The sequence below is a fragment of the Mesoplodon mirus genome, assembly GCF_964341445.2.
Source record: "Mesoplodon mirus genome assembly, chromosome: 2".
Classification (NCBI taxonomy): Eukaryota; Metazoa; Chordata; class Mammalia; order Artiodactyla; family Ziphiidae; genus Mesoplodon; species Mesoplodon mirus.
Window position 1 is genome coordinate 205,464,255 of NC_138977.1, and position 24,510 is coordinate 205,488,764.

The 24,510-nt window shown below is 49.3% G+C and overlaps 1 protein-coding gene across 4 annotated transcripts in view; it reads right to left on the minus strand.

Moving 5' to 3' along the window:
- The window catches only part of COL17A1 (collagen type XVII alpha 1 chain), a gene marked incomplete at its 5' end in the record, with an annotated part of 44,146 nt that extends 20,466 nt beyond the window's left edge, over positions 1 to 23,680 (minus strand). For 3 of the 4 annotated variants that reach the window (XM_082642165.1, XM_082642167.1, XM_082642164.1), the window contains 22 exons: positions 683 to 787; positions 1,549 to 1,611; positions 1,714 to 1,740; positions 3,095 to 3,121; positions 3,501 to 3,530; positions 3,890 to 4,111; positions 4,695 to 4,907; positions 5,932 to 5,976; positions 7,120 to 7,200; positions 7,574 to 7,735; positions 8,820 to 8,888; positions 9,723 to 9,794; positions 11,131 to 11,202; positions 11,817 to 11,975; positions 13,185 to 13,328; positions 14,728 to 14,775; positions 15,982 to 16,017; positions 16,928 to 16,975; positions 19,178 to 19,312; positions 20,321 to 20,425; positions 21,680 to 21,724; positions 23,629 to 23,680. In XM_082642165.1, coding sequence (XP_082498291.1) covers positions 683 to 787; positions 1,549 to 1,611; positions 1,714 to 1,740; positions 3,095 to 3,121; positions 3,501 to 3,530; positions 3,890 to 4,111; positions 4,695 to 4,907; positions 5,932 to 5,976; positions 7,120 to 7,200; positions 7,574 to 7,735; positions 8,820 to 8,888; positions 9,723 to 9,794; positions 11,131 to 11,202; positions 11,817 to 11,975; positions 13,185 to 13,328; positions 14,728 to 14,775; positions 15,982 to 16,017; positions 16,928 to 16,975; positions 19,178 to 19,312; positions 20,321 to 20,425; positions 21,680 to 21,724; positions 23,629 to 23,680 — 1,960 coding nt within the window. Of the gene's footprint in view, positions 1 to 682; positions 788 to 1,548; positions 1,612 to 1,713; positions 1,741 to 3,094; positions 3,122 to 3,500; positions 3,531 to 3,889; positions 4,112 to 4,694; positions 4,908 to 5,931; positions 5,977 to 7,119; positions 7,201 to 7,573; positions 7,736 to 8,815; positions 8,889 to 9,722; positions 9,795 to 11,130; positions 11,203 to 11,816; positions 11,976 to 13,184; positions 13,329 to 14,727; positions 14,776 to 15,981; positions 16,018 to 16,927; positions 16,976 to 19,177; positions 19,313 to 20,320; positions 20,426 to 21,679; positions 21,725 to 23,628 lie in introns of all 4 variants that reach the window. The other variant, XM_082642166.1, reaches the window with a different exon arrangement.
- Between the last annotated feature and the right edge of the window lie 830 nt (positions 23,681 to 24,510).

The window sequence follows — 24,510 nt, forward strand, 5'->3', positions numbered from 1 at the left end:
CCACCCTGCCAGTGGTCTCTGATCCACTGGGGCCTCCATGAGGCCAAGAATCAGCAAAACACCTTCAGTTTCTACCTCCAGAGTCTTTATATTCCATGATGTCTGGCATTCAGTAGGTGCTCAATAAACATTTGTTGCCTGGTTGAGCAATATTTTTAAGAGAGAGTGAAGCTAAAAATAAAGCTTCTTGCTCACAATCTTTTGGCCTTGAGAGAATTTCTGGTGTCTGTGCTTCATTTCCCCTGATGAAAGCAGGCTCATGGTTAAGTATCTAATGCAACATCTTCCCAGCTCCCTCCAGGGCTGGGCTTGTGTCTGAAGCTTTCCCCGCCTCCTTCCAGCCACGAGAGGCTCCAGGGCAGGCACCCCACTCTGCCTTCCGTCAGGCCCTACCGTGAGCTCTCCACCTCAGCCCTGACTCATCCCCACCCCCTCTCAGGAATATCATTTCTCCCTGTGACCACGTTCTGTGGACTCAGACTGCAGGGGTCTTAGCCCCAGGCTTGAACTCACAGTCCAGCCCATGCCCCCTCATTAGACCACAGTCTCTGCAGGGCCCAGCACAGCCCCTGGCTCAAGGCAGGTGCTCAGCTAATGCTAGTAAAAGACAGAGGGAAGGAGAACGATGTAAGAAGGAAGTGTGGACGCAGCTAACCCTCCTGGTGAAGGAATCACCTCTTACCTCTGTCTCCTTTCTCTCCAAACCCAGGAGGCCCTGGTTCACCGCGAGGTCCCATGGGGCCTTCTCGCCCTCTCTGGCCCATGGGTCCCTCCATGCCAGGCTCTCCTAAAGACAGGAATGTCCATCTCAGTTAGGGCCGCAAAGGACGCCACAGGCAGCACCTCGCTGGCGGGACACCTGCCTGGAGCATCCACACCTAAGTCCCTACCTCTCTCTCTCCCCTGTGGCCCAGACTCGAAGCAGAAGCCAGAGAGTTTGAAAATGCAAATGGGTCATGTCCCATTTCTGCCCCAACCTGCAAACGGTTTCTCTACTCACTGGGAGTAAAAGCTGAACCCTCACAAGGCCTCCAGTGTCCCTCCCTCTCAACTCTCTGCCTTCTTAGTGGGCTCCAGCACCCGCCCCCATTCCTCCTGTTCCCCCCCAAGCTCCTGTTCCCCCCAAGACTCACGGGCACACGCTTGCCCCAGGGCGTGTAGCTGCTCCCTCTGCCTAGAAGGTTCCCCCAGATCTCCTCAGGCCTGGCTCTCTCCCTGTCTTCACATCTTTGCTCAAGTGGCACCTTATCAGCAAGGCCTTCCCTGCCGGTCCTATTTTCAATTACCCCCTCAGCCCTCCCAAGGCTCCACTGGGCTCTGTGTTCCCATTTCACGAGCCACTTCCTCCCTCTATGTACTTCACTTATTTATCATGTCTGTTGTTTATCTCCACCCAAGAGTAGGTAGGGGTTTTGTTTTGTTCACCACATCTCCCCAGCACCTAAAACAGGGTCTGGCACACGGCAGGCACTCAACGAACATTTACTGAATGAATGAATGAATGAATGAGAGAATGAGGGAATAAGTGAACAGAAAAACGGTTCTCACCCACGCTGCCTTTTTGTCCCTTTGGTCCCTCCGGACCTTGGTGGCCCAAGGGCCCAGGGATACCTGTGGACACACAAGAATAACTCAGCCCTGCTTTCCTCCCAAACCCCAGGAGCAAGGACCGGGCAGCCTGCAACCCCAGCAGAACCATCAGAGGCTACGCACCTGGAGTCCCAGGGAACCCTCGATCTCCTGTGGGAACACAGAGAAAAAAGTCAGCCAGAGGACTCAGGCCGGTCACCTAAAGGAGCCACCAGTGGAATTCAGGTAGGATCGCCAAATTTAGCAAGTGGAAATATGGGACTCTCAGTTAAGTTTGAATTGCAGGAAAACATTGAATAAACTTTTACTTATAGTGACAAGTGATTTCGTGTTTATATGTAATTCACATTTGACTGGGCATCCTATATTACAGTCAGGAGGGGTGTGGGACCTGCAAGCTGGAGCCTTGAGGAAGGGGGGCTGAGGCAGTGACCCAGGGTGTGCATGTCAGGGCAGGGAATCCTGAAGTTGAGGGCCACCAAGTGGAGGAACCCCAGTTCCTGCACCGGGATCTCCTGGGAAGGAGAGAGGGGTGACCCTGTCATTACCAATAGTGATTCTCAGAATGGTCTGTGCAGCCCTGCCCTCAGAACCACCCGGGTTGATCCAGGCCACAGGCTCACGGCCCCACCCACACCTGCTCATCAGAGGCTCTGGGAGTAGGGCCCAGAATCTTCCGGCAATTCCCACATACCCTGAATCTTGAGAATCCCACTCAGCTAGATCGAGGGGCACTTCTGTGGTCACTGGGATTGGAAAGATCTTCCTCCCACCCCTAGGCCTGTCCCAGTGATTGTCAGACCACTTTTCTGAGGACATATATCAGTTTCCTACAGCGATACTGTGCCACCCAAGTTAGCAGGTGAGTGTCCCCCAGCTAACCAACACTGAGGGGCACCTTTTCCAGTGACTATGTCCTGTCTCCCTGCCAGCCGCCCCTACTTCCCCTGAAGGCAGGTGGTGTTGCTCCTACTGAATGTCCCCCACAGGTGCTCCATTTCTGACTGGTGGCTTTTATTCCCAGGCTCCCTGGGCTAAAACCCCTGAGAGCAGGCTGCTCACCTGGATCGGTGATTCCTGACCTGGTTCATCAGAATTAACCTGGGGGGAGGGGGTCTGTCCCCAGAGCATCTGATTCCTGGCAGGGCCCAGGAATCTGTATTTCTCAAAATCTCCCCAGGGGTTGTGCAGTAGAGGCCCTCAGGCTGCCCTTTGCAGCTGGGGAAAATGCAAGTCCTGGACGCAGGCCTCCTCAGGGTCCCTGGCGTGGGAATCCCTGAGAAGGGGCCAGCGACAGTGCTGCCCCAGAGATGTAGCCTTGCTCTGTCATGAAGCCCCCCGGTCCCAAAAGCCCGAGGGTGTGCAGGCTGCTCTGCAATTCACGATCCTACCACAAGGGGAGATGGCCAGGGGAGTGGGAGGTGCATCTTCTGACACTTGCTGATTGCTTCAAACTGTCAACCCTCACTAATATTTAGGGTAAAGTTTTCCAGGTTTTGTTTACCTTTAGGGCCTTGACTTCCCATGTCACCTAAAATCAGAAAGACATGAAAACTGTGAGATGGGGTGAGAACCCAAGGGCCATTCTCTCCTAGTATCTTAAGGCCAGCTGACAGCATGTAAATGGCGTTTCAAGGTGAGCTGGCGTGTGGTGTCGCTTCCTCGCGGTCTCCGTCTGCGTCTCTTGGGCACTTCACTCGGCCTCTCTTAGATGATGCCTTAGTTCCCTTCTCATTCTAAGATATTCTGACTGTAGAGCCAATTCTCAACCCTCCCAACAGATTCTGTAAGATCTTTCCACTGCTCATCCTTCAGTTTGGAAAAAAAGAGAAGTTTTCCGATCCTCCCCGAAAACCCAGCTCCAAGTGCAGGAAATGAGAGCAGGGAAAGGGCTCCATCCACTGTGATACCTTTAGGGCCAGGGCTTCCTCGGAGATTTCCTACAAGAGACAGCAAAGCCTGAGTTAGCTGCACATCTTCTGTGTCACACACACATACACTCATGCACACACACATTTGAAGGGGATCACCATGGTACAGTAGGAAGAAACAGAGGCTAGGACTAGCAATCTGATTCTAAAGTGTGCAGGTTGTGTGATCTTGATCATGGGCAATTCTCCCCAGGTCTGAGTTTTACTAGCTGTAAAACAGGATAGCAACACGGGTCCTCCCTCCCTCCCTCCCAGGGCTGTCAAGAGGGCTGAATGAGGGGAGCTTGAGAGTGCCCTAAATGGGTACCACTCCACATACAGGAGCCGGGACCGGGAGCCACTGGCCCTTTGCCTTGCGATGTACTCACCGTTTTCCTGTTCTGCCATCAGCTTGCCCCTCAAGAATTGCCAGAGGTCTTCTTGACTGTAGCCATCAAGCCCAGATTTCCCGACACCTTCCGCCAGCCTCGGTGCGACACCCTGCTTGGAGTCCTGGCTGCTCCGCTCCATCTTCTCGTTGTAAAGCAGCACGCTGCTCCTGACCTTCTCCAGCTCGTCCACACGTGCTTTCAGGTTCCTCACCTCCTCGGCTGAAATGGACACATGGAGGCAGTGTCAGCACAGGGGCCCCCGAGCCAGTGCCTTCCAAGCTTCCAGGGGAGCCTGAAAAAAGGGGGCTCTGGAGTCCGTGGAGGCTTCTTCATGCCATGGGGACATTTTGCTGGCATATTTTGGGGGAGACAGTCTGTTGTGGCTACCAGCAGGATGAGCTACTCAAATTCGGAACTGAGCCTTGAAGACGCCTGGCCATCATCTGAGATGGTCACAAAGCCGGCCCTCTCTCCCAGGGAGCTGGTGTGAGAGCCAACAGAACGTGGAAAGTAAAAAGGCTATGAAAGGCCTGGCCTGATTGTTAAGGGCAGCCAGATGCTTAGAGCAGGATGCCACGGGGTTGGGGCCTGGGGCCAGGACTGAGGAGCTGCCTTAGAGTCCCAGCTCAGCCACGGAGCAGCCATGGGAGCTTGGCCAGGTGCCTCCTGGAGGCCCAGTGTTCTCATCTGCAGTAACGTGGGGTCTGCACCCATGATCTCGGGACCCTTGGCCCCTGACACTTGGGACACTCGCTGATTCTTGCCCTTCAGAACAGGCAGCGGGGCTGCCATCACCACATACCCAGAGCGATGAGGCCAAAGAGCAGCCCCAGGAGCAGCAGCCAGGTGAGAAGCAGGCCTAGCAGCCACTTCCACCAGCTGCAGCAGGAGCCGCAGGGGCACCAGGCCGGCGCTACCCCCCACGAGCCCTTGCCGCCTCCACCGGAGACCCCGCTGCCAGCGCCCCTGCCGCTTCTACTGCCGCCCCCACGGTGGCGGTTGTAGCCGTAGAAGTCTGTGGAAGAGAGGGCAAGGGTAAGGTGAATGCAGGCAGCTCTTGCCCTCTTCCCTCCAAATTCTCAAACGTTTGGTGCCTTCCTGTGGGCCTGAGTGAATGTGAGTGGGGCTTTCAGCTTCCTGTGTGGCTCCTGGAAAAAAACACAGGGCTGGCGAAGAGTGGAGGTCTGACAATCCTGGCCTTGAGCTGTGTGACCCAGAGGAAGTCACTTAACTTCTCTGTTTCATTTTTTATAAAATAGAGTTCAAAGCTGACCTTTCTTCATGAGAGGGATGTTGAATGAAATGAGATAAGGCATGTAGAGTAATTAGCAGAAGATGTAGCAGATACGACCAGGCTTAAAATTCGTGGTTATGAATGTGGATCTGCTACAACCTCCTGCGTTTTATTATGCCCAAAGCTGAATAATTCCCATCTTCATGTCTCAGTTCACACGGCTCTTTCTTTGTAATCCCCACAGTGCCTAGAACTACACTCAGCTCTTAAGGGGTGGTCAGGAAGCTTTTTATTTTTATTTATTTTTTAGTTTCAGTGAAAGTGTTTTTAGTTTTTAGTATCTAAAATGGGCTGATACCCCTTGATCTGCTTCTCTCACAAGATTATGGGAGCAGGTGAGGAAAGTGTAAAGGACTGGAGAAGTGTGTGGTCTTAGTGTCACCTTGGAACCCCGTGTGGGTGGGGGGAGGGGAGTGGTTTGTAAGACACAACAGTAGCCTTGCTGTGCTGCTCCTGCCACGTTGGCAGACTCTGCAGCTAAGGGCAGACAATGGGCACCCACCAGGGGCAGCGTGGCTCGTGAGCACATCTCCTGAGCTAAGCTCCTTCTGCAGCCCTGCTCCAGCCCCCAGCCAGCCGCTCTCCTGCCCTCCACCCCCCTCCCATTGAAGGCTTTTGGGGAAGATCTGTAAGAGTTGGGTGGCTCATGCATGCCCTGGCTCCAGGCTAGGGGGCCGTTATCTATTCCATTCACCATAACCAGCCCTTTCTGCTCCAGTCACTTCAGGACCCAGGTCTTACTCACCTGCAGAGGCGGCCTTGCCCTTTGCAGACACGGTCTTCACATCTCCTGAAATACAAACACCAAGAACATGTGTTTTGACTGAGCCTTTCAACTGCAGGAGCCCACAGTCCAGTCCAGCCTGTGCATGGACTTGGGACAGGGCTTGAAGTAGATGTGCCCCCAGGGACCTTGTGGAACAGCCACATGCAGGTGCAGGAACATCCATTAACTAAGTCCTCACAGATCTCATATTTGCAATAATCACATTGTTGAAGACATGGCTTGGCAAACAAGTCACAGTGGGAAAAAGCACAGTGTCATAACCTTCTTGTGACCTTCAATCTCTAAAGCCCGAGACATTTTTTGGAGGACATTTTTTAGGAATGACCATGGCATTCAAATAATAAATGTGCCTGTGAGAAATGACTCTTGATTTCTTGGTTATAAGACTACACACAGGTTCCTTACCTGGGGTGGAGGGAACAGAAAGGCAAAGATGGGCTTGGAGGAGGGCTGATCATGAGTCCTGGATGCTGTTTGACCATTGAGTTTGTGGGCATGTGTGGAATTTTCTGGGAAAACTGTTTATAGCTTTCACTAGATTCTGAAAAGGATCTTTTGGCTCCAAACCCCACCTCCACCCCTAAAATGTAAGGAACTGCTAACTTAGAAGACTTGGCTTCCAACCTTGAAAGGATTATAACTGATGTCATTTTCATTAAAAAAAAAAAATGTTCTGTGACTTAACTTTTCTCTTCCTTTACTGACCTCCTTAAAATCAGTGATTTGGAGAGATTCATAGCAACCAGAGCAGTGAAGAAACGTGGTTATGCAAGACAGAATCCAGGTATTTGGGAAGAAAAAAAATAAAGCTAGCAAGTGCTTTGAAAAGCCTTTTTCTATTAGCTCTGAAAATTATGGAGGACAAGTAAGGTGAGCAAAAAATACCACTGTGGACTTTAGATATACCATGAGAAGACTTTGCTTCTATAATTAGCACACGTGAATCAACAGGGGAGCTTGTTAAAATGCAGCCTCCGACACAGCAGGTCTGGGCTAGGGCCCAGGATTCTGCATTTCTAACGCGCTCCCAGGTCTTACAGATGCTGCTGGTCCAGGACCACTCAGACTACTGAGGTCTTGGGAGACAAATAAATGACAGATGGATTGGCCGAAGTCAAAGTGGATAGCGATCAGATTTGCTCTTACCATTAGCTTCTGACATTAGGTAGGTGTCAGTGGTGTATGCGGCTTGCTTTTCCTTTTTTAGGGTGTCCTCTGAAAAAGAAGCTATGCACACAACCCATGATGATCCCGGATTTTCTCTCCCGACTCCCGCCACCCCACATCCTTTCCTGCTTGTGGAGGTAGAAGTTAGCCTGGTAGGAAGAGGGCCTGCTTTCCCGGGGTTAATCCCCCCAGTCTGGGCCTGTGGTTAGGAGACTTATTATTGCCCAAAGACACTCTGGGAGCTCTTTGCTGGAATTTCCCTGACTTGTCTGCATTCAAGGCAGACCCTGGGACACCCTATTTGGCAGACATTTTCAATTTGAATGGGATGACTGTGGTTTCATCATTCAAATGTCTCAAACCATCTTGCTAGGACATTTGTCTACGCTGTTTGTCCTTCTTCCAAAACCCAAGTCTCGTGGCTGCCACGTACTTGCAGTGACACTGGCGGGGGAGGCGGTGAAGACCTTTCCACTGTCCTTGGACATGATCAGCAGCTCCATCTCCTTCTTTGCAGGTGTGTTGTCTTTCTCCAGGATCAGGAATTTACAGTCCTTGTGCAAGAGGTCATTGTTCTGGACACCTGTGGTACTGGCTGGAGAGGAGAGAAGTGGGTGAGGAGGATGGAAATAGTGGAGGGAGAGGAAGAGGGAAGAAATGACCAGAAGGAGGAGAAGAGGCAGAGAAGGAGGGTGGAGGAAAAGAAAGGGTTAGTGGGTGTGTCGGAGGGTCTCCTGCTCCTGCTCGTCGTGGTTACTAAGAAGCATCTTGGGGACCAGAGACACCCTCCCCTGCCTAGCTGGGCCTGGCCATCAGGGGGTCGGGTCAATGTCAGAAGCGCTGGGGGCTGGCCTGAGGGGCTGCCCCCCACCTGAACATTACAGGGTCTTCAGTGAATGGTCAAAAGTTGCTGTGTCAGGCAGGCCTTTCTTTAATTAACTGGGTGGGTTCATTTCTAACTGCAGGTCTCAAGGGTTTGCAGCCTGGGGGCACTTTTCCTGACCCCTCCGTCCAGCGTACACACAGGCCTGTCTCTACCACCTCATTATGTCAGCCCTTCAATGATGTGTCATTTCCTGTAATTATCTTGTATATTTTTTCCACTTGTTTGTTATCTGCCTCCTCCACTGGAACTGTCAGCCTGGTGAGGGCAGGGATCTAGCCTCCTTGTCTATGTCTGTAATCCGGGAACTCAGAACACAGTCTCACACAAAGCAGGTGCTCAGTAAACAGCTTTTGAATGAATGAATTGTTGAATGGAGGGAAACACACCAGGATCAGAGCAACGGAAGAGATGGACACATGACTCGTGGCAGCCTAAGTTGATAGATTCTACGGGAAGTAGGGAGGGTGCGGCAGCTTCTGGGGGGGCGCCCTGGCCCTTGTGATGGGTAACCAGTAACCAGGCCAGGGGCTTCCAACAAGGGTGGGGGCTGGGGTATGAGTGCCTGACCCTGGGCAGGTGTGGAGCTTCCTGGCCCCCTGGGACAGGAAGGCCAAGGTAAGGTAAGGGGCATACCCACCTGCCCACTCCTGGAAACAACCAAGAGGCCCGTGGGGTGAGTCCCATTTGCAGACCTCAGACCACCAATGGGTTATGTCCCCTCCTGCCATGTGTCACTTGAAAACAACTCTTCCTGTGTGCCAGCCTGCCCCCAGCAGCTGGGGACAGCACTCACCTGTGGAGGTGGACACCCCAGTGCTCACAACGGCAGGGCTCTGGGGCATGTTTTTCTTCACACCATATGCTGCAAGAGAGGAACCTATGAATGAGCAGAGCCAGTAGGAGGGCAGCTCCACGCTGGGTGGAAGCAGCCTGTCCCGCCCCGGCAGACAGACAGCCTCCCCAGGTGACAGGAAGATATTGGGCTGGCCAAAAATTTCGTTCGGGTTCTTGGTAGCATCCCAGACGAACTTTTGGCCAACCCGATAATAATGAACAGAATAATAATGAATAATGGAATCAACTCTCTCCTGCCTTGGGGGCAACAGTGAGTTTAGATGAAAACTTCTATGATATAATCCCCATCCTTGGAGGACCATTCCAAAGGCCACCTGCCCGGTGAAGTCCTCCCAGACCCTCCCACATCTCCTTCCCTTCTGAATTCCTTCAGCTAACACCTGCTCTGCACAGCTTGATTCATGCTAACAGGATCCCCCAGATGTTTCATGTGTATTAGACTTTCTACTCCAACTTAACAGTAAGCAAGCTGAGTGCAAAGGCTGAGGCTTGCACGTTTTCTGTCCCCGCCCCCGCCCCCCCCCCCCGCCCGGGTGCACTATAAAGTCAGCCAGATGATTGATTTGCAGTGACAGTGGGCTGTCAAGGACAGCAGGGAGACATGGGGATATATAGGAGACACCCCCAGCACAGGCACCCACTGATGTCTGAGCCAGCACATGATTCAGGTTGGCATCTCTGGGTCGAGGTGTGGAGGGTTGTTTCTTTGGTGGGAAAGGTCGATTGATTTTTAGGGACATTTTGGCCCCTCTAATTCCCTTGTTGAAAAGGGCTATTGTGAGTTATAGCTGCAAAGAGGAGTTATTTCCCAGCCCCTAGGCTCCAAACCCCAGTTACGGACCTGTGGAGGTGGTGGCCATGCCATGGGACAGGGCGGGTGAACTGGGGGCCAGGTTGTTCTGCATGCCAAACACTGTGAGAGGAATTGAGGACAGGTGAGTGCAGGTACATAGATGAGGCCCCCCAGGTTAGGGCAGCCAGTCCCAGGAGCCCCCCAAACCATTTTCACAAGTAATGCCTTTGCATATGACAGAGATCCCGGACATTCTTGGTTCCCACACTCTCACTGACATGGCAATTTTTTTAATACCCCATCTCCCTACCCCAGGCAAAAGTTACTAAGCTCCATTTATTGAGTAGTTAGGTTCACACAACTTAATAGTGGTAGTTCGCATAAGGTCTGTTGCTGTATGCCTCAAAATTTTAAAATATCCCAGGGGTTCCCTTCCCTGCAGGACCCTTGGGTGCCGTGGTGTACAGTGTGGGAACTGTGGATACAGACACAGTGGAGGCTAAGAAGCACTGACTGGGCAGGACCCTAGTTTTCCTCCTTTCTTTTCTTGGCTCAAACACACAAAACTCCCCTCGTCCCCATTACGATTTCAAAGGCTGGTTATTTGTTTGTTTTTAACAATGTGCAGAAGCTCATTCCTCCCCAGGTAACAGCTTCTCTTATTCCATCCTGTCTAGAGTTTGGGCCACAAGATCATGGATCCAGCATCAGCCTGCCCTCCTCAGTCAGGACTTTGCAAAGTACTGATTGAATAACAAAGGCAGGAGGAACAAAGCATGAACCTGGTGTCTTCTGGGCTTGTGGGACTCTAGTCAATTGGAGATGTTAAAATCAGAAGCCAAGAATACCAGCCAAGGAAATAAGGAAGGCCCACATCACTGTATTTCTTAGTCATGATATCACAGAGAGGAGGCAGATTGCTTTAACAAAAGATGTGGGCGGATAACTTATTTACGTATAGGCTATTACGATGTATGTTGAACTAGAGTGAACACATACTTCTTTAAAATGGTCCTATGTTTGCCTTGGACTTTAAGCAGTAACGTTATTGAGCCCCCAGGGAACTGCGCTATTTATAAAAAGATGTGAAGTGAAGCTCTTCCTAAATTAACAATGCTTTCCACCTGAAAATGTCCTGAGCTCTTCCTCACTTGGCCCCTTTATTTCCATCTCTCCACCTCTCCCATTAGGTAAGGGGACCAGAGCAGAATAAGCACATAGTGTGGTCTCCGGCGCCCTCCCCCTTAGCCCTTTCCCTCAGGGACTGAGCCGTGTCTCCCAGGAGGGCAGGCTCTGTGCCTTCTAACGCAGCTCCTTGGCTGCGGATTCCACGTTGCCATGGGTGTGGAGGAAGTCCTCGTGCTCTTGGTCAGGAAGAACATCCTCCCTACAAACCATTCCATTTTCCTCCCTAGGCAAGAGCATCCCTGTTTGTTTCAAGCTGGCAAGCACTGACCTGAGGAGCTGGTGCTGATTCCAGGCTGCAGAGCTGGGGAGCTGGAGGCCATGTTATTTGGAACTCCAAAGACTGCGGAGAAAGAGGAAGGCTGGTGAGAGGACGTCCACACAGAACAGGGGCAAAGAAGCACCGGAAGAAATGCCAGCATTGCACTGTGTTACATTTCTGTTTTTAGGAAAAACCTGGGCTCTTGCTTTGCGGCACGGAACCAACCATTAGTCTGTGGAGTGCCTTGGGTCATAACAGCCAAGGGGCGGTCACAGGTTGGTGGGGTTTGAGTGGACATCAATTCCAGCCAAGCCCCTCTTGTTAGTGACCATTTTACATAGAAGGCACTTTAAGCCCAGAGAGGTTAAATGACCTCTTAAGGTCACACAGTTAATCCACATGGAGTGAAACTAGGTTCCTTTCATTTGTTTTCATGTTCTTTCCCATTACATTTTTTTTTTTTTTTTTTTGGATACACTGTACCATGTAGTCCTTTCCATAGGGGACCCACCAGAGGAAATGCCATAGAAGTTGAATTGAATTGAAGTTCCAGTGGAAAAATCTTGGGATGCTTGGCCACAGAAAGCCCCTCTAAGAAGCCTTGGGGATGGCAAATGCTGGAGGGGTCATTCAGCTCCATCATAAGGTGTGGAGGATTTATGACTGGGAGGGGATGTGGACTGCAAGCCACGTACCTGATCCTGCAGAATAGGCATTGGTGTTGAGGAGGGATGTGCTCTGGGCTGTGATGTTGTTGTGATAGGTGCCCATGGAGGACCCTGCCGGCAGTGTGGAGGACCACATGTGGGAGGGAAGGTTGGCATCCAGGATGGTTGTGTCATAGGTGCCGGACACTGGAAACAGACATGCCCGACCACACCCCAGTGAGAGACAAATCCCCTCTGTAATGGGGGGAACCAGTGGGCTTGGTTTGCAGGATTTTCCTGGTTTTAGCCCTGAAGATCCCATGCCCTGGCAACCCCTTCAGTCTGGGGTGAACTGGGGCAGTTGGTCATCTCACTTCTTTTTGAAATCTCAGAGCTGGTGAAAACCTGACCTCTTGGGTTAGAAATTCTTTTTGGCTCTTGGTGAAATCTGAGGTAGGTAAATTTTGCTCTGTGGTCCACCCATTTCTCCTGCTAAGCCCCCTTTGCCACCTCCTGGTGCACTGTCCCCACCAACGGTCTCTCTCTCCCTCTGTTGCTGACTCCACCTTCAAAGATGCCATGGACCCGTGACTCCCTTACAGTAAAATTCCAGGTAGACAGGGAAGCCCTTGGTCCCAAGGCCACGCTGCACAGGTGGCAGCCTTCTCCGGTTGAACCCTCCTTAAACATTCCCATGTGCCAACCAGACCCAAGGGGCACTCTGCCCCCAAGAGGGGCTATGGGTACTTCTTCAAGTCTGAAGTCAATTCTGCCTATTTCTTATCTGAGAGGGAGTTAGCCACTCAGGTCACAAAGTACCCTGAGATTTTGGTTTTATATTGAAAAACACAAGATCACTATCTCAAGATGGTTTTTCTTCAGTAGTGAATGAGAAGAAAGCTTCACCTCATAGCAGAACTGGCTTCTTTCCATATCTCCCCCCAGAGACCTTGCCCTTGGTAGGCACGTGATATATGAATGCTGAACTACACTCATCCTGCTTGACTTCCCCCAGAGGCCCTCACATCCACGCGGGCAGTGGCCGTGTCCATCCTGCTCATTGTCTTTCCTCAGTGCCTGGTGCTTGGCGTATAATAAATGTTCATTGGATGAATGAGTGAATGATAGAAAACACTGCAACTTTCCCCAATAGTCTTCATTCAGGGAACCTGAATTCCCAGGACATGTCAAGAATCTCCTGGGAGAGAATCTCTAGGATCTAGAGCCGGACTATAGCCAGCACATAGAATGGTTGACCAGACAGGGATGAGAAGGGTCCAGCCCACATTTTCACACTGCAGGAGGAGCAATGCTCAGGGTTTTGTGAAGTCTCTGCCACGGCCTGAAAGCCCTGTCCGGACACATCTGCCACCTTTCTCCCTTCCTTCCACAGCAGGTCGGGGCTGTGGGGCTTACCTGACTGGGAGCTCGCTGTCACCAATTTGGCCTCCACGGTGCCTTTCTTGGGGATGGGGAGTGTGTTAGAGGAATTCCGGGTGGGGCTCACACTTGCTGATCGGCTTCCCTTGACCAAACGCTTGACATCATCCAATTCCGTCCCTGTAAAGGAATCCTCCACTTTTTCATCAGGCCCAGGATTCCTTCCTCAGTCCAAGTGCAGTGGGAGGAACATTCGCTGCACTCTGAATACCAGGGAGTATGAAGCATCCACCTCACCCGCCGGGACATTTTTGGTTAGCCTTATAATTTTTGCCTTTTGTCAATTTATAACACTGATTAACCTGGAGTTTTGTAATATTAGTGGCCGCATAAATACAGTGCCTCTACAAGGAAGTCAAAGTTCTCAGTACATATTTCTTAATTAGACCTCGTCAGACAGCACAGGGAAGATTCTGTGGCTGGAAGACACTGTCATCCTGGAACATTTACACCCAGGACAGTTGGAGCACCAGACCCCTTGAAACAAATGCTTCAACAGTGGTCTCATCCCGGGTACAGGATGCCTCAGGTGTTGGGTCCCTGACCTTGTATGCTCTGTAGTGGGGTAGTTATGGGCCACAAATTCAAAAGGAATTTGTGGCCCATAACTCTTAAATATTACGCTGCTTTCCTGTGGGTTAATTGCAAGACCCTCTGGCTGATGTAATCTGTAGCGAGGTGATTCAGTGGAGTGAGCAGCCCGTGCCTCCTGAGGTGGCAAACAGAGAGGAGGGAGGTGTTGTGCAAGGGCAACGCACAGGACATCTTCAGACAACATTGCTGGAGGACTGCCCAGGCAGCCCCTCTCCCGAGAGCGCCGTTCTTTTCGCTCAGCACCCCGAGCCTGGAAGGACTCAGGTGAGACAGCGTCAGGCCTGGAGTCCAGCCCAGGCCCTGAGCTCTTTGGGCAAGTCCCAGCCTGTGATTGCTGAGCCATTCGACCCAGATCTTTCTCCTCCTAGTCTTTGTACTTGGCTCTTGCCCATTTGGGCTCATTTCAAAATGGCAAACAACAGGAGTCCAACACAGTCAACAGAAAGAGACTTGGAAATCCTCGACGTTTGAGATAAAGTTTAAACTCTCACGCTCTGCTTCTGAGCCTTCTCTAAGCTTCACCAGCCCCACTGTGTCCCATCCTGCTCTTTTTCCTTCAGCTGCACCGAACCTTCCTCCCGTGTCTCTGCCCTCTCATCTCGCTGAGTCTAGCTGACCCACCCTTCAGTCTCCCTTCAAGTGACTGACTAGCCCGGGGAGACTACTGTGGCCCCCACCCCCTCAGCTCCCTGAGCTGTCATGGTTGGTAGGTTTTTTTGTCTCCCCTTAGTCTGTGAACTGTGAAGCATCAGGGACCATGACTGACTCAGATCCTCACCCCCTGCACCCAGCCCAGAGTCCCCGTCACAGAAGGCCTTAGACATGTCACTTATGATGGAGTGACTGCACACACACATGCACACGTGTGCACACGCACAGCAGTAGCCCTGGATTCCTGGGTCCTTCCCAAGACCTGAGCACTTACATCGGGTAGATGGGGATGCACTCTGCAGTCGAACTCGGATCTCGCTCTCTGTACAGGGGAGAGATGGAGAAGCTGTGAATGAAGGAGCTCGGCTGACAGTGCCTGGCACTGAGCTCTGAGCGGCAGATTATCTTTGGGCTGATCTGCAATCTGTGTCCTGGGAACAGAAAAGCTAGGTGTGCCCAAGAAGAGTGCTTAGAAAGAGGTGTCTTCTCTCCACCCCCCAGCCTGCCCACAGCTAACCTCCCAGGCGCCTGGAGCAGAAACGCCGGGCTGAGCCCGGAGACTCTATCACAATCGGCAATGACCAGCCCCTTTCACAGGACCCACTCCGCATTGCCAGAACCAAGCCGCTCTCCTGCCTCCAGGGTTTCTCAAGCAATAGCAAGACAATTCTAAAGCCTGTAGTGTTTCCTTAGCCATTCTGGCCTTTTTAGGGCAGAAAGTGGGTGATTTAACATTATTAGCTTCAGGTGGAGTATGGGCATCTATCGGACTATCAGCCTAAGGTTGTAGGTGGTCGGTATGTGCCTAACTTTCCAGTTACCAATACAACCAGGCCCCTGGGAAGTTTAGACTGGTCATTGAGAACTCCCAGGGCCTGTGAAGAATTCTGCCTTCAATATATCTCTCATACGCTCCTTGCCACCCTCACCGGATAGATCAAGGGCAGCTTTCTCCAGGACACATTCCCTCCTAGGGCCTTATCTACAGGCAGTTGTGGAGAGTGCGAAACTCTCATGGAGCCCTATGTCCCCTGGAATAATGAAAAAGAAGGGCTTGTGCTCATTTTTTGCTGCATAAAGGCAATTACAGCACATCTTGTTAAAGTCACCCAGGAGACTAGGTGTGAAACCAGATGTGACGCCAGCACCTTCAGACAATCCACAGCAGTGCAAACCACTCCATGTACTTGCTAGGTCGCTGTCAAAATCTACCCTTCCCACCCTCATGGAGCCAGCGGAAGATGCCCAGACGCTGCAGGCTCCTTGAGGGTAGAAGTCATGACTTATTCATTCTTTTTTTTATTATTATTAGTCTCTGCTTTACAACAAAGTGAATCAGTCGTACATATACATCTGTTCCCACATCCCCTCCCTCCTGCGTCTCCCTCCCTCCCACCCTCCCCATCCCACCCCTCCAGGCTTATTCATTCTTTACACCTCACATTTCCTTTCTCACAGCTGGACACACGTTAGCAGCTCAGAAAATACTGGTTGAATGAACTGAACTGAATCCAGCAACAGAGCTCACCTCGTGTTTGGCTCCGTCCTCTGGTTGAAACAGATGCTGAGAAACAAAGGAAAGTAATATTAGGCATATATAAGAGGTGGCATGCTAAATATTTGTGACTTGGAGGAAGACCTATTTGGGTGGGAGGAGGAGGTTGTTTTCATAGTGCATTTATATCCAGATAGAAGCCTTAATGTATGGTGGATGCTTAATAAATGATGCCCACATAGCCAAAGGGCAGAGAAAGTTTTGTCAGCCTCAGTGCATTTAGGGTATTAAGTTAGCAAATGAATGTGGAGTTGGCTCACACTTAGTGTTAACTAAGGAAATTGTTTGGGAGCATGATCCATTTGGACTGGCTGACCACACTGGTCAACTGTATCAAAAGACTGCCAGGTCTTTCCCTTTCCAGGTCTTTTGTTAGAGACTGCCTTCGTTTTCCCACTGTATGCAAATAAATACATGAAATTATAATCCCTGTAAACTCAACGATCATATCATAAATTCATATGCACAGTGAGAACCCAAGAATGTGGACTAAAGATTTAAGGTCATGTGAAGATGCAGCCTAGGGTTTCATTTGGTTAAAATGTGTCCCTTTGAGACTGCTTTGGAGAAGGTGCTGGGATGTTTGACATTTGTTCATTCTAAGCCCTGCTCCCCTTTGCAGAGAGGTCTCTGTGGGTTCTGTGGAAGGAAAAATCCTATGACTGTTGCCTGGCGTGAGGGCTTATCTGTCCAAGCCTGAGCCTTGTATGAATAACTTGCCATTTCACGAGCAAAGACTTATGACAGCAAGCGAATGTGGCTGACAGTCCCCTTAAGATGCTTCAGGATAAAGAGCAGGGAAAAGAGGTCAGCAGAGGTCAAACTCCTCTAGAAGAATCCACTTAACTCATCATATTCCCCCCTCCATCCCCGCCAGGCATGTTTGACCATTTCTTCAGAAACTAAGGATAGGACATACCAAATTCCTTCCGAGGGTACTCAGGGGAAGAGTTGCCGCTGGAGCTCCCTGGAGAGAGGACAAAACACTTAGTACAAATGGCCCCTTAAGCCCAAATGGCTTCCAAGAGAACGGGTCCTTTCTAAACCTCTGCAGCCTGGGTGTTCAGCACCAGATTTAAACATGATTCGCCCGGTGGATGCGCTTGTGGCACTTCCTTCCGGTCACTGATCTACCTTGGTGGGGCAAGGTTTGAGCAAAGGAGAGCAGGAAGTTTTCGTTTCCTTTTTGTTTTCACATCCTCGACTGCATTTGCCCTATGCAGTGCTGACGCCAGCGACCCGGCTCTGATCAAATGAACGTGCTGTCAGCACCAGGGCTTCTCTGACTCCATGCAGCTCGTCCCAGATGTGGGCCTTGTGAAATGAAGAGACAAGCCCACGTGCCGGCAGAGCAGCAGGAAGCACTGTGGTGACCCCATCCACCTGGCCGAGATTTGGGGCTCTCCCTACCCCTGGCAGCTGTGGGTCAAAATCATTTACTGGGGTACCCATCTTAATCCTGCTTCTCCATCATTGGTACCCATATCCATTCACTCTTAGACCCATTTGCCACCTGGCTTGTCTATTTTCCACTAAAACTGCTTCTGCAGATCACCAGGAACTCCAGTAATCTTAGGAGCAGGACCCAGATGTCTTCCTCTCACCTTCTCCTTCTTGGTCATGAGCTTCCTCCCTCTCTCTCTCTCCCTCCCCCCGCCCCCCATGACTTCAATGGCATCGCCATTGACTCCTCCTCCTTTCTGTGATCTGACTCTTCTTTCTCCATCTTCCCCCAACTTTATCTTTCTATGCTCCCTTCTGCTTTTTTTTTTTTTTTTTTTCCGGTACGCGGGCCTCTCACTGCTGTGGCCTCTCCCGTTGCAAAGCACAGGCTCCGGACGCGCAGGCTCAGCGGCCATGGCTCACGGGACCAGCCGCTCCGCGGCATGTGGGATCTTCCCGGACCGGGGCACGAACCCGTGTCCCCTGCGTCGGCAGGTGGACTCTCAACCACTGCGCCACCAAGGAAGCCCCCCTTCTGCTTTTAAACTCTTTCCTTGACCAACTCCTTCAGTTTTCCAACCTCTACTAACAACTCTGTGAATAACCCCAAACCGGGTGTCTTGCCTTGACTTCTTCCCTTAGTTCAAGTCCTATGTGTCCCACTGCCTGCTTGGTACCCCCACCAGAAAGCTGTGCCAGCAGCTCTACTTTAGGACAAAATAACTGAACTCATCCACTGGGAGGCCTCCACGTGGCTTCCCTGCTTCAGTCGTTGGCACCACAATGAACCCAACCACCTGTGTCTGAAATCTCAGTGGAATCACCGACTCCTTTTTCTCCCTTCCCCCCAAACTTGAATAATTGAGAAGCCTGTCAATTCCAGCTCTGCAACACCTTTCACTCCAGGTCCTCCTGTCGGCTCCCACTGCTACCACCGCAGTCCCGGCCAAGGTTCCCCTCCCCGGACTACTGATCACCTCCTAACTTGTCACCGTGTTCAGCCTCTTCCCGCCCTATTCGTCCTGAGCATGGCAACCAGAGTTCTAGTTCTGGACAACAGACATGATGGCTTCTGCTCAGACATCTCTGTGTCTCCTCATTGTGTGCAGAATACAGCCCAAACCTCTTGGCCTAGCACCGAATCTGAGTCTTTCCGTCTGTCTTCACACAGGTACCACTGCTGCTCGCTGCCTGAGCCCTGGACTCCTGTCTTCGCTGTGCTGCCGGCTCCCGCAGCCTGGAACAGCCCAGCTCTCCATCAGGTACAAGTCTTACACATCATGAAGGCCCAGCTCAGATGCCACCTCCCACATAGACTCTTCCCTGAAGACCCATCTGGAAATGAGAATCCCCTTCTACTTTACATTATAGTTTTTTTTTTATCTGTCATCTTAACTTGTCTGTTAGATTCTAGGCCCTTTGAAGAGAAGATCCAGGTCTGATTCATTTAAGCATCCATCAAGGCATTCTGCACGGCATTAAACGCCTGGTAGATGTCTGATAAAATACCAGTTGAAAAAGTGACTAAATGGATAAATGAATAAATGAGGGGTCGATAAATCAACAAAATCCCCAAGTAACCTGAGTCCATAAAAGAACCGAAACAAGAGTGGAAAGAAAGGTGGGAAGGCCCAGGTGAAGACAGGTGGCTGAGGCTTCCGTCTTCAAAGGATGAGAGAAGTTACTGAGGGGAGAGAGTAGCTCTCAAAGTCTGTGGGACTGGTACCTTCGTATGTTCCATGGCGGGTGACATGAGTTTTTCTCTCAAAGGTCGAGCCTGGTGAGTTGGGCAGAGTGGAGGCCAACTCACCAGGGGTCCTCCTGTAACTGGAGGTAGAGGCATTGCCTCGTGTGCTCCCACCTACAAGAGGGGAAAAAGCACAGACCCTCAGAGCACTTCACAGACTGACATACGGTTCCACTAAGTGCATGCAGACTGCTCCTAATAAAGGAGGGCCCTATGGAGGGGCCAGGGGACTTCAGGAGAGCACGTCCGAAAGGATCCACCCCTCAGCATTCCCGCGGCTGCTCAGAAATGGGAGATAGAATTATTGCTACTGGAAGGTAGGGAGGTCCTTTATGTCTGTGGCCAAAGTGCACGGAAATGGAAAAACAGGATGTTTCTTGAGGACCTGGCCTGCAATCGTAGAGCACTGCTGGGTGGACTAGAATACAACCCCACGTGGAAGTATTCCTCGAGAGGTAAGGGCAGGCACTGCACTTGGTCAGCCCAGCTGTTTGCCTGTCTTGGGCCTTTTCTTTAGTGTCATTCCAAGATTTTAAAAATGGCTTCAGCGGTCGTGTGTGTGTGTGTGTGTGTGTGTGTGTGTGTGTATGTGTGTGTGTATGTGTGTTTTCCCTGATTTGTTTTGTTTCAGTTTGAAAGCTACCATGAAAGAATGTTTCTTTGGGAACAACTGGGCCTGTGTTGGATGCTTGCCCAGTGGAAACGCACAAAGTGTGGGTTCATATGTCACCAGATTTCCTTAGCACAGTAACCCAATCAGTTAAGTTTCTTTTGTTGCTGTTAATTCAAATTGTAAACCCTCAGACATGTACACCCTTTTCTAAAAGAGATGGCTTAAAGAGAGTAATTCAGTGGGAAAGGAGTCAACTCCCCAGGAAGCCTTCTTAATTAATTATTGTTATTTATATTGGGGGAGAGAATGATAACTGATTCCATTTTAAGTAGGCTTCAAATGTGGATAATTCGAAAGTCTCACCTTTGGTGGGATGTGTGTCCTTTACACAGCTCTTTGGGGTATTTGGAATGGGTGACAAACAGTGGTAATGGTCTCCCTCCATCCAGGACCCTCTCTCTCCCTGTCCACCTGCCCTTCCCCCAGCCCTCACACCAGCAGGCACTTACTTGAGTTTATGTAGCCGCTGCTGCCATGCATCAGGCTCTGTTTCTCCAGCCGGCTACCTCCACCAAGAGAACCTGTTTTAGCATAGCCGTTGCTGGTGCCCCCTTCTGCAGAAAGGAGGAGCAGGTGACAGTTTACAAGTGGAGTCAGTGCAGAGGGCTTCCTCATTCCCTGCCCCTCGGAAGCCTTCCCTGGCTTCTCACCCACGAGGATCTTGGTTTGGGGCCCCTTTCCCACCTTCACTGCACGATACATGCTGCCATGCTCTTGGTTTGTTTGTTTTTGATACAAATGTCAAGAGCAAATATTCTACCCAATTTAAAAAGAAAGTTCCCTGGGTGGAGCATAGCAAGTTGCTGATTAGGAAAATTAAATATTTGAAAAGTCAGCAAGTGATGAAAACTCCTTGAGGCCAAGGCCTGGGCTGGGCTCGCTTTTTTTGAATGCCTGGTCGGTACACTGGACATGGCAGCCACTGGAAGTGCTGGAGGGATGAGTGAGAGCTCTGGGTTGCTGGTGTTTCACCCGGCAGCCCATCATGCTCCAACCTCGTTTGTGGATGGAGGGATCTCCCTACTCCCCACATTGAGCCAGGCTTCCCGAGAGGTGCAGGGCTAGTTTGAGGACTCAGATCTCCATTATAGAATCCACTAACCTTAACAACCTCCCGAGAAAAAAGTGGATTCAGACAGAAGCCTGGATGTGGTTCCCTCCTCCCACCCAGGCCCAGGCTGGATAAGATTTCTGAAATTTTAGTGTCTGGATCAGGCAAACTTATAGAGACAGAAAGTAGATTTGTGGTTTTCAGGGGCTGGGGAGAAGGGAGGGGGAATGGGAGTGACTGCTAATGGCCGTGGAGGTTTTTTTTGAGTGATGGAAATGTTCTAAAATTAGATTGTTGCAAAGGGGCTGCACGACTCTGTAAATACACTAACAACTATTGAATTATACACTTTGAACTGGTGGATTTTGTGAGATATAAGGTAATTTCAATACAGCTGTTTAAAAGAAAGATTTCAGGGCTTTCCTTGTGGCGCAGTGGTTGAGAGTCTGCCTACCGATGCAGGGGACACGGGTTTGTGCCCCAGTCCGGGAAGATCCCACATGCTGCGGCTGGGCCCGTGAGCCATGGCCACTGAGCCTGCACGTCCGGAGCCTGTGCTCCGCAACAGGAGAGGCCACAACAGTGAGAGGCCTGCGTACCACAAAAAAAAGTAAATAAAAGAAAATTAAAAATAAAAAAAAGATTTCAGATATTTTGGACTTGCTCAACGGGAGAGTGAGTACCCATGGAAAAGGTTACATGTGGAGCCCTTCACACAGGCCTTACTGAGAAGAAAGCTCTCAAGATGGTCACTTACTTGGTGGTAAGGACGTAAGTCTTGTAGTTATTGTTTCCGTGATAACTAGAAAAAGACAAAGAAAAGATGAGATCTTAAGTAATGTACTGAAATCTTTGTACTTTGGCAAGGTCTCACATCGTTCATAGGTTCAGCACATTAAATTAGGTTCAATATAGACTTTTATACACTTGTGCTTTAAGGTATTTGATCTGACCCACTGTAAAAGCAAATAGGTGCAATAACAATAGGGCTTAATGTATCTGGAAAATAGGTTTATAACCCTTTGGTACCAAAAGTAGTTAGTAACCCACTGATTTGAACAATGAATTGTCTTGCATTAATGTCTCTCATATAACAATTAGATCTAGTCCAGGCCTGGATTTGCCTTTGAAAGAGGATCAGGCCCTCAAGTCACTCTCTTTCTCTGCACTGTCCCTTCTAAATGGTCACCCAGTCCAGCTGAGGCCAGTATATCATCCTGGCTGATTACACTATGATGCGAATAACTACCTTGAACCTTTTTATGAATTTGAGGGTGTATCAAGGACATCATAATTCATTCTAAAGTCTTCAGGGTCACCCCTGAGTGTGAGGAGGTGTAGGAAGGAAGGGGGTCGGTAAGTCACATTTGGTGCTTGGACAGATGAACATCCAAGGCAGACTTGAAGAACCAGTCCCTTTGCCTCCCGAAATTGAGAAGACTCCAAGTGATGGTGAGTCTATAGAGGTCACAAAAGCTTCCAGTGTTTTTTAAAAACACCAATTAGAAGAAAGACCTCTTGCCTTCCTGAATCACTCTCTCCTCTACAGCAGCATGGGGAGGTGAGTAGATTCCCGAAACCATAACTGGGCCAATTCTGTGCTCTGACTGTGACCATCATCAACCACTACCTCCCTCTGGGTTGGACATCAAGGAGCACCTATCTAGCTAAGGTCACTGGTTTCTAGAAGCACCCTTCTCGTGCACACGCCCAAGCATATTCATATGCGTGTTGTGAATGCACGTATGGTTGGTGAAAGGAGAAAAGGATGAAGAAGATTGTGGGGCATCACTCTGTGCTGCTGGCAACTGCTGCATCCCACACTGGTCTTACTGCTCCCAGCCCTCACCCTTTCCTTCTTCACCCTGCGTGTTCCTATTAGTTTGGTTGTCCTAGCAGCAACATGGGGTTATGAATGGAGCAGAAGCATCATTCCATGCATAAAAGGAAATGGTTTTTCAGACTGAAATGGCAGCTTGATTTGAATAATAGTCCTTGAGCTTTCACTAAACCTCTCATTGTGTGGACCTTTGGGATTCTATGACACATAAAAATAAATTATTTCTTAACCTGAAGTTCCAAGTCTGTGGAGCCAGAATTTTTTATTGGCAATATATGAAAGTCACAGGATAAATGAAAGAGTCAGAGCTGCTAAGGGGCTATTTTAAATGTCTCTGAGTTTATTATTTGGGCAGTTTCACAAAAGAAATGTGTCTGTTTTCAGTTTTCAGTGTAGACTGCAACTGTGACACCAGTGTGATTCCAACTTTGTCCCTGCAATAATGGGGATATTATTCTTTTGGATTTCTGTTGCCCTGTATCCCTAAAAAAGAACACAGTTAAATAAGCTGTTGCAAATTCATTCAACAGGATATTATGAAACCATTAAAAAGGCTGGTTATAAAAATTGTAACATAGAAATGATGATTTTCATCTTTGAAGAAAAAGCAGAACACATTTTGATTACAAGTGTGTTAAAAAAAATCAACAAAAGGCTTCTTATAGGAAGAAATAGTCTATTTAGGAAAACATTTAAAATGATACAGTGGGGAAAAAAAGCAAAAAGAAAAAGCTAAGAAAAAAACTAAAAACAAAAACATAAGAAATAGAAAAAAAGATACAGTAGTTGCAGTAGAATTAGGAATAAATTATTTACTCTTTCCAAAAATTTTTTTACTTTTATAATGACACGTATCATGCTCTTACATCTTTCAGTGACTTCAGTGCCATCTCGTTTGTTCTTCTTGGTTACATCCATACCATCACCACCTACGGAAAAAGCCAGAAACCATGAATAACCATGTCTATGACCATCACTTTTCATAAGTACAGGTCCCTACTCTTCAAGCTGAGAACCAAAACTTGATTCCTAGAATTCAAAGCATAATTCTTTCGTGTGTATATTTTTTTAACAAGAGTCATTCCTACTTCCTGTATCAGTGAGAGAGTAATTTAATAGTTCCACCTTGGATTCTATTCCTTTGTATTGGGATCTTTTATTTTTTATTTATTTTTTATTGAATGGAGACACCATAATTTATCTCATTCCCCACTGATAAAGATTTAAGTTGCTTTCAACGTTATTTAACTTTTTATAATGGAAAATATATACAAACAGGGAGAATAGGACAATGAATATCCCTGTTCCCATAATCCAGCCACAACAATAAAAAATTCATAACCTGTTTTTTTAAATTTTATTAATTTTTTAATACAGCATGTTCTTATTAGTCATCCATTTTATACACATCAGTGTATACATGTCAATCCCAATCGCCCAATTCATCCCACCACCACCCCCCACCCCTGCCGCTTTCCCCCATTGGAGTCCATACGTTTTTCCTCTACTTCTGTGTCTCAACTTCTGCTCTGCAAACCAGTTCATCTGTACCATTTTCTAGGTTCCACATAAATGTGTTAACATACAATATTTGTTTTTCTCTTTCTGACTTACTTCACTCTGTATGACAGTCTCTGGATCCATCCACGTCTCTACAAATGACCCAATTTCATTTCTTTTTATGGCTGAGTAATATTCCATTGTATATATGTGCCACATCTTCTTTATCCATTCATCTGTCAATAGGC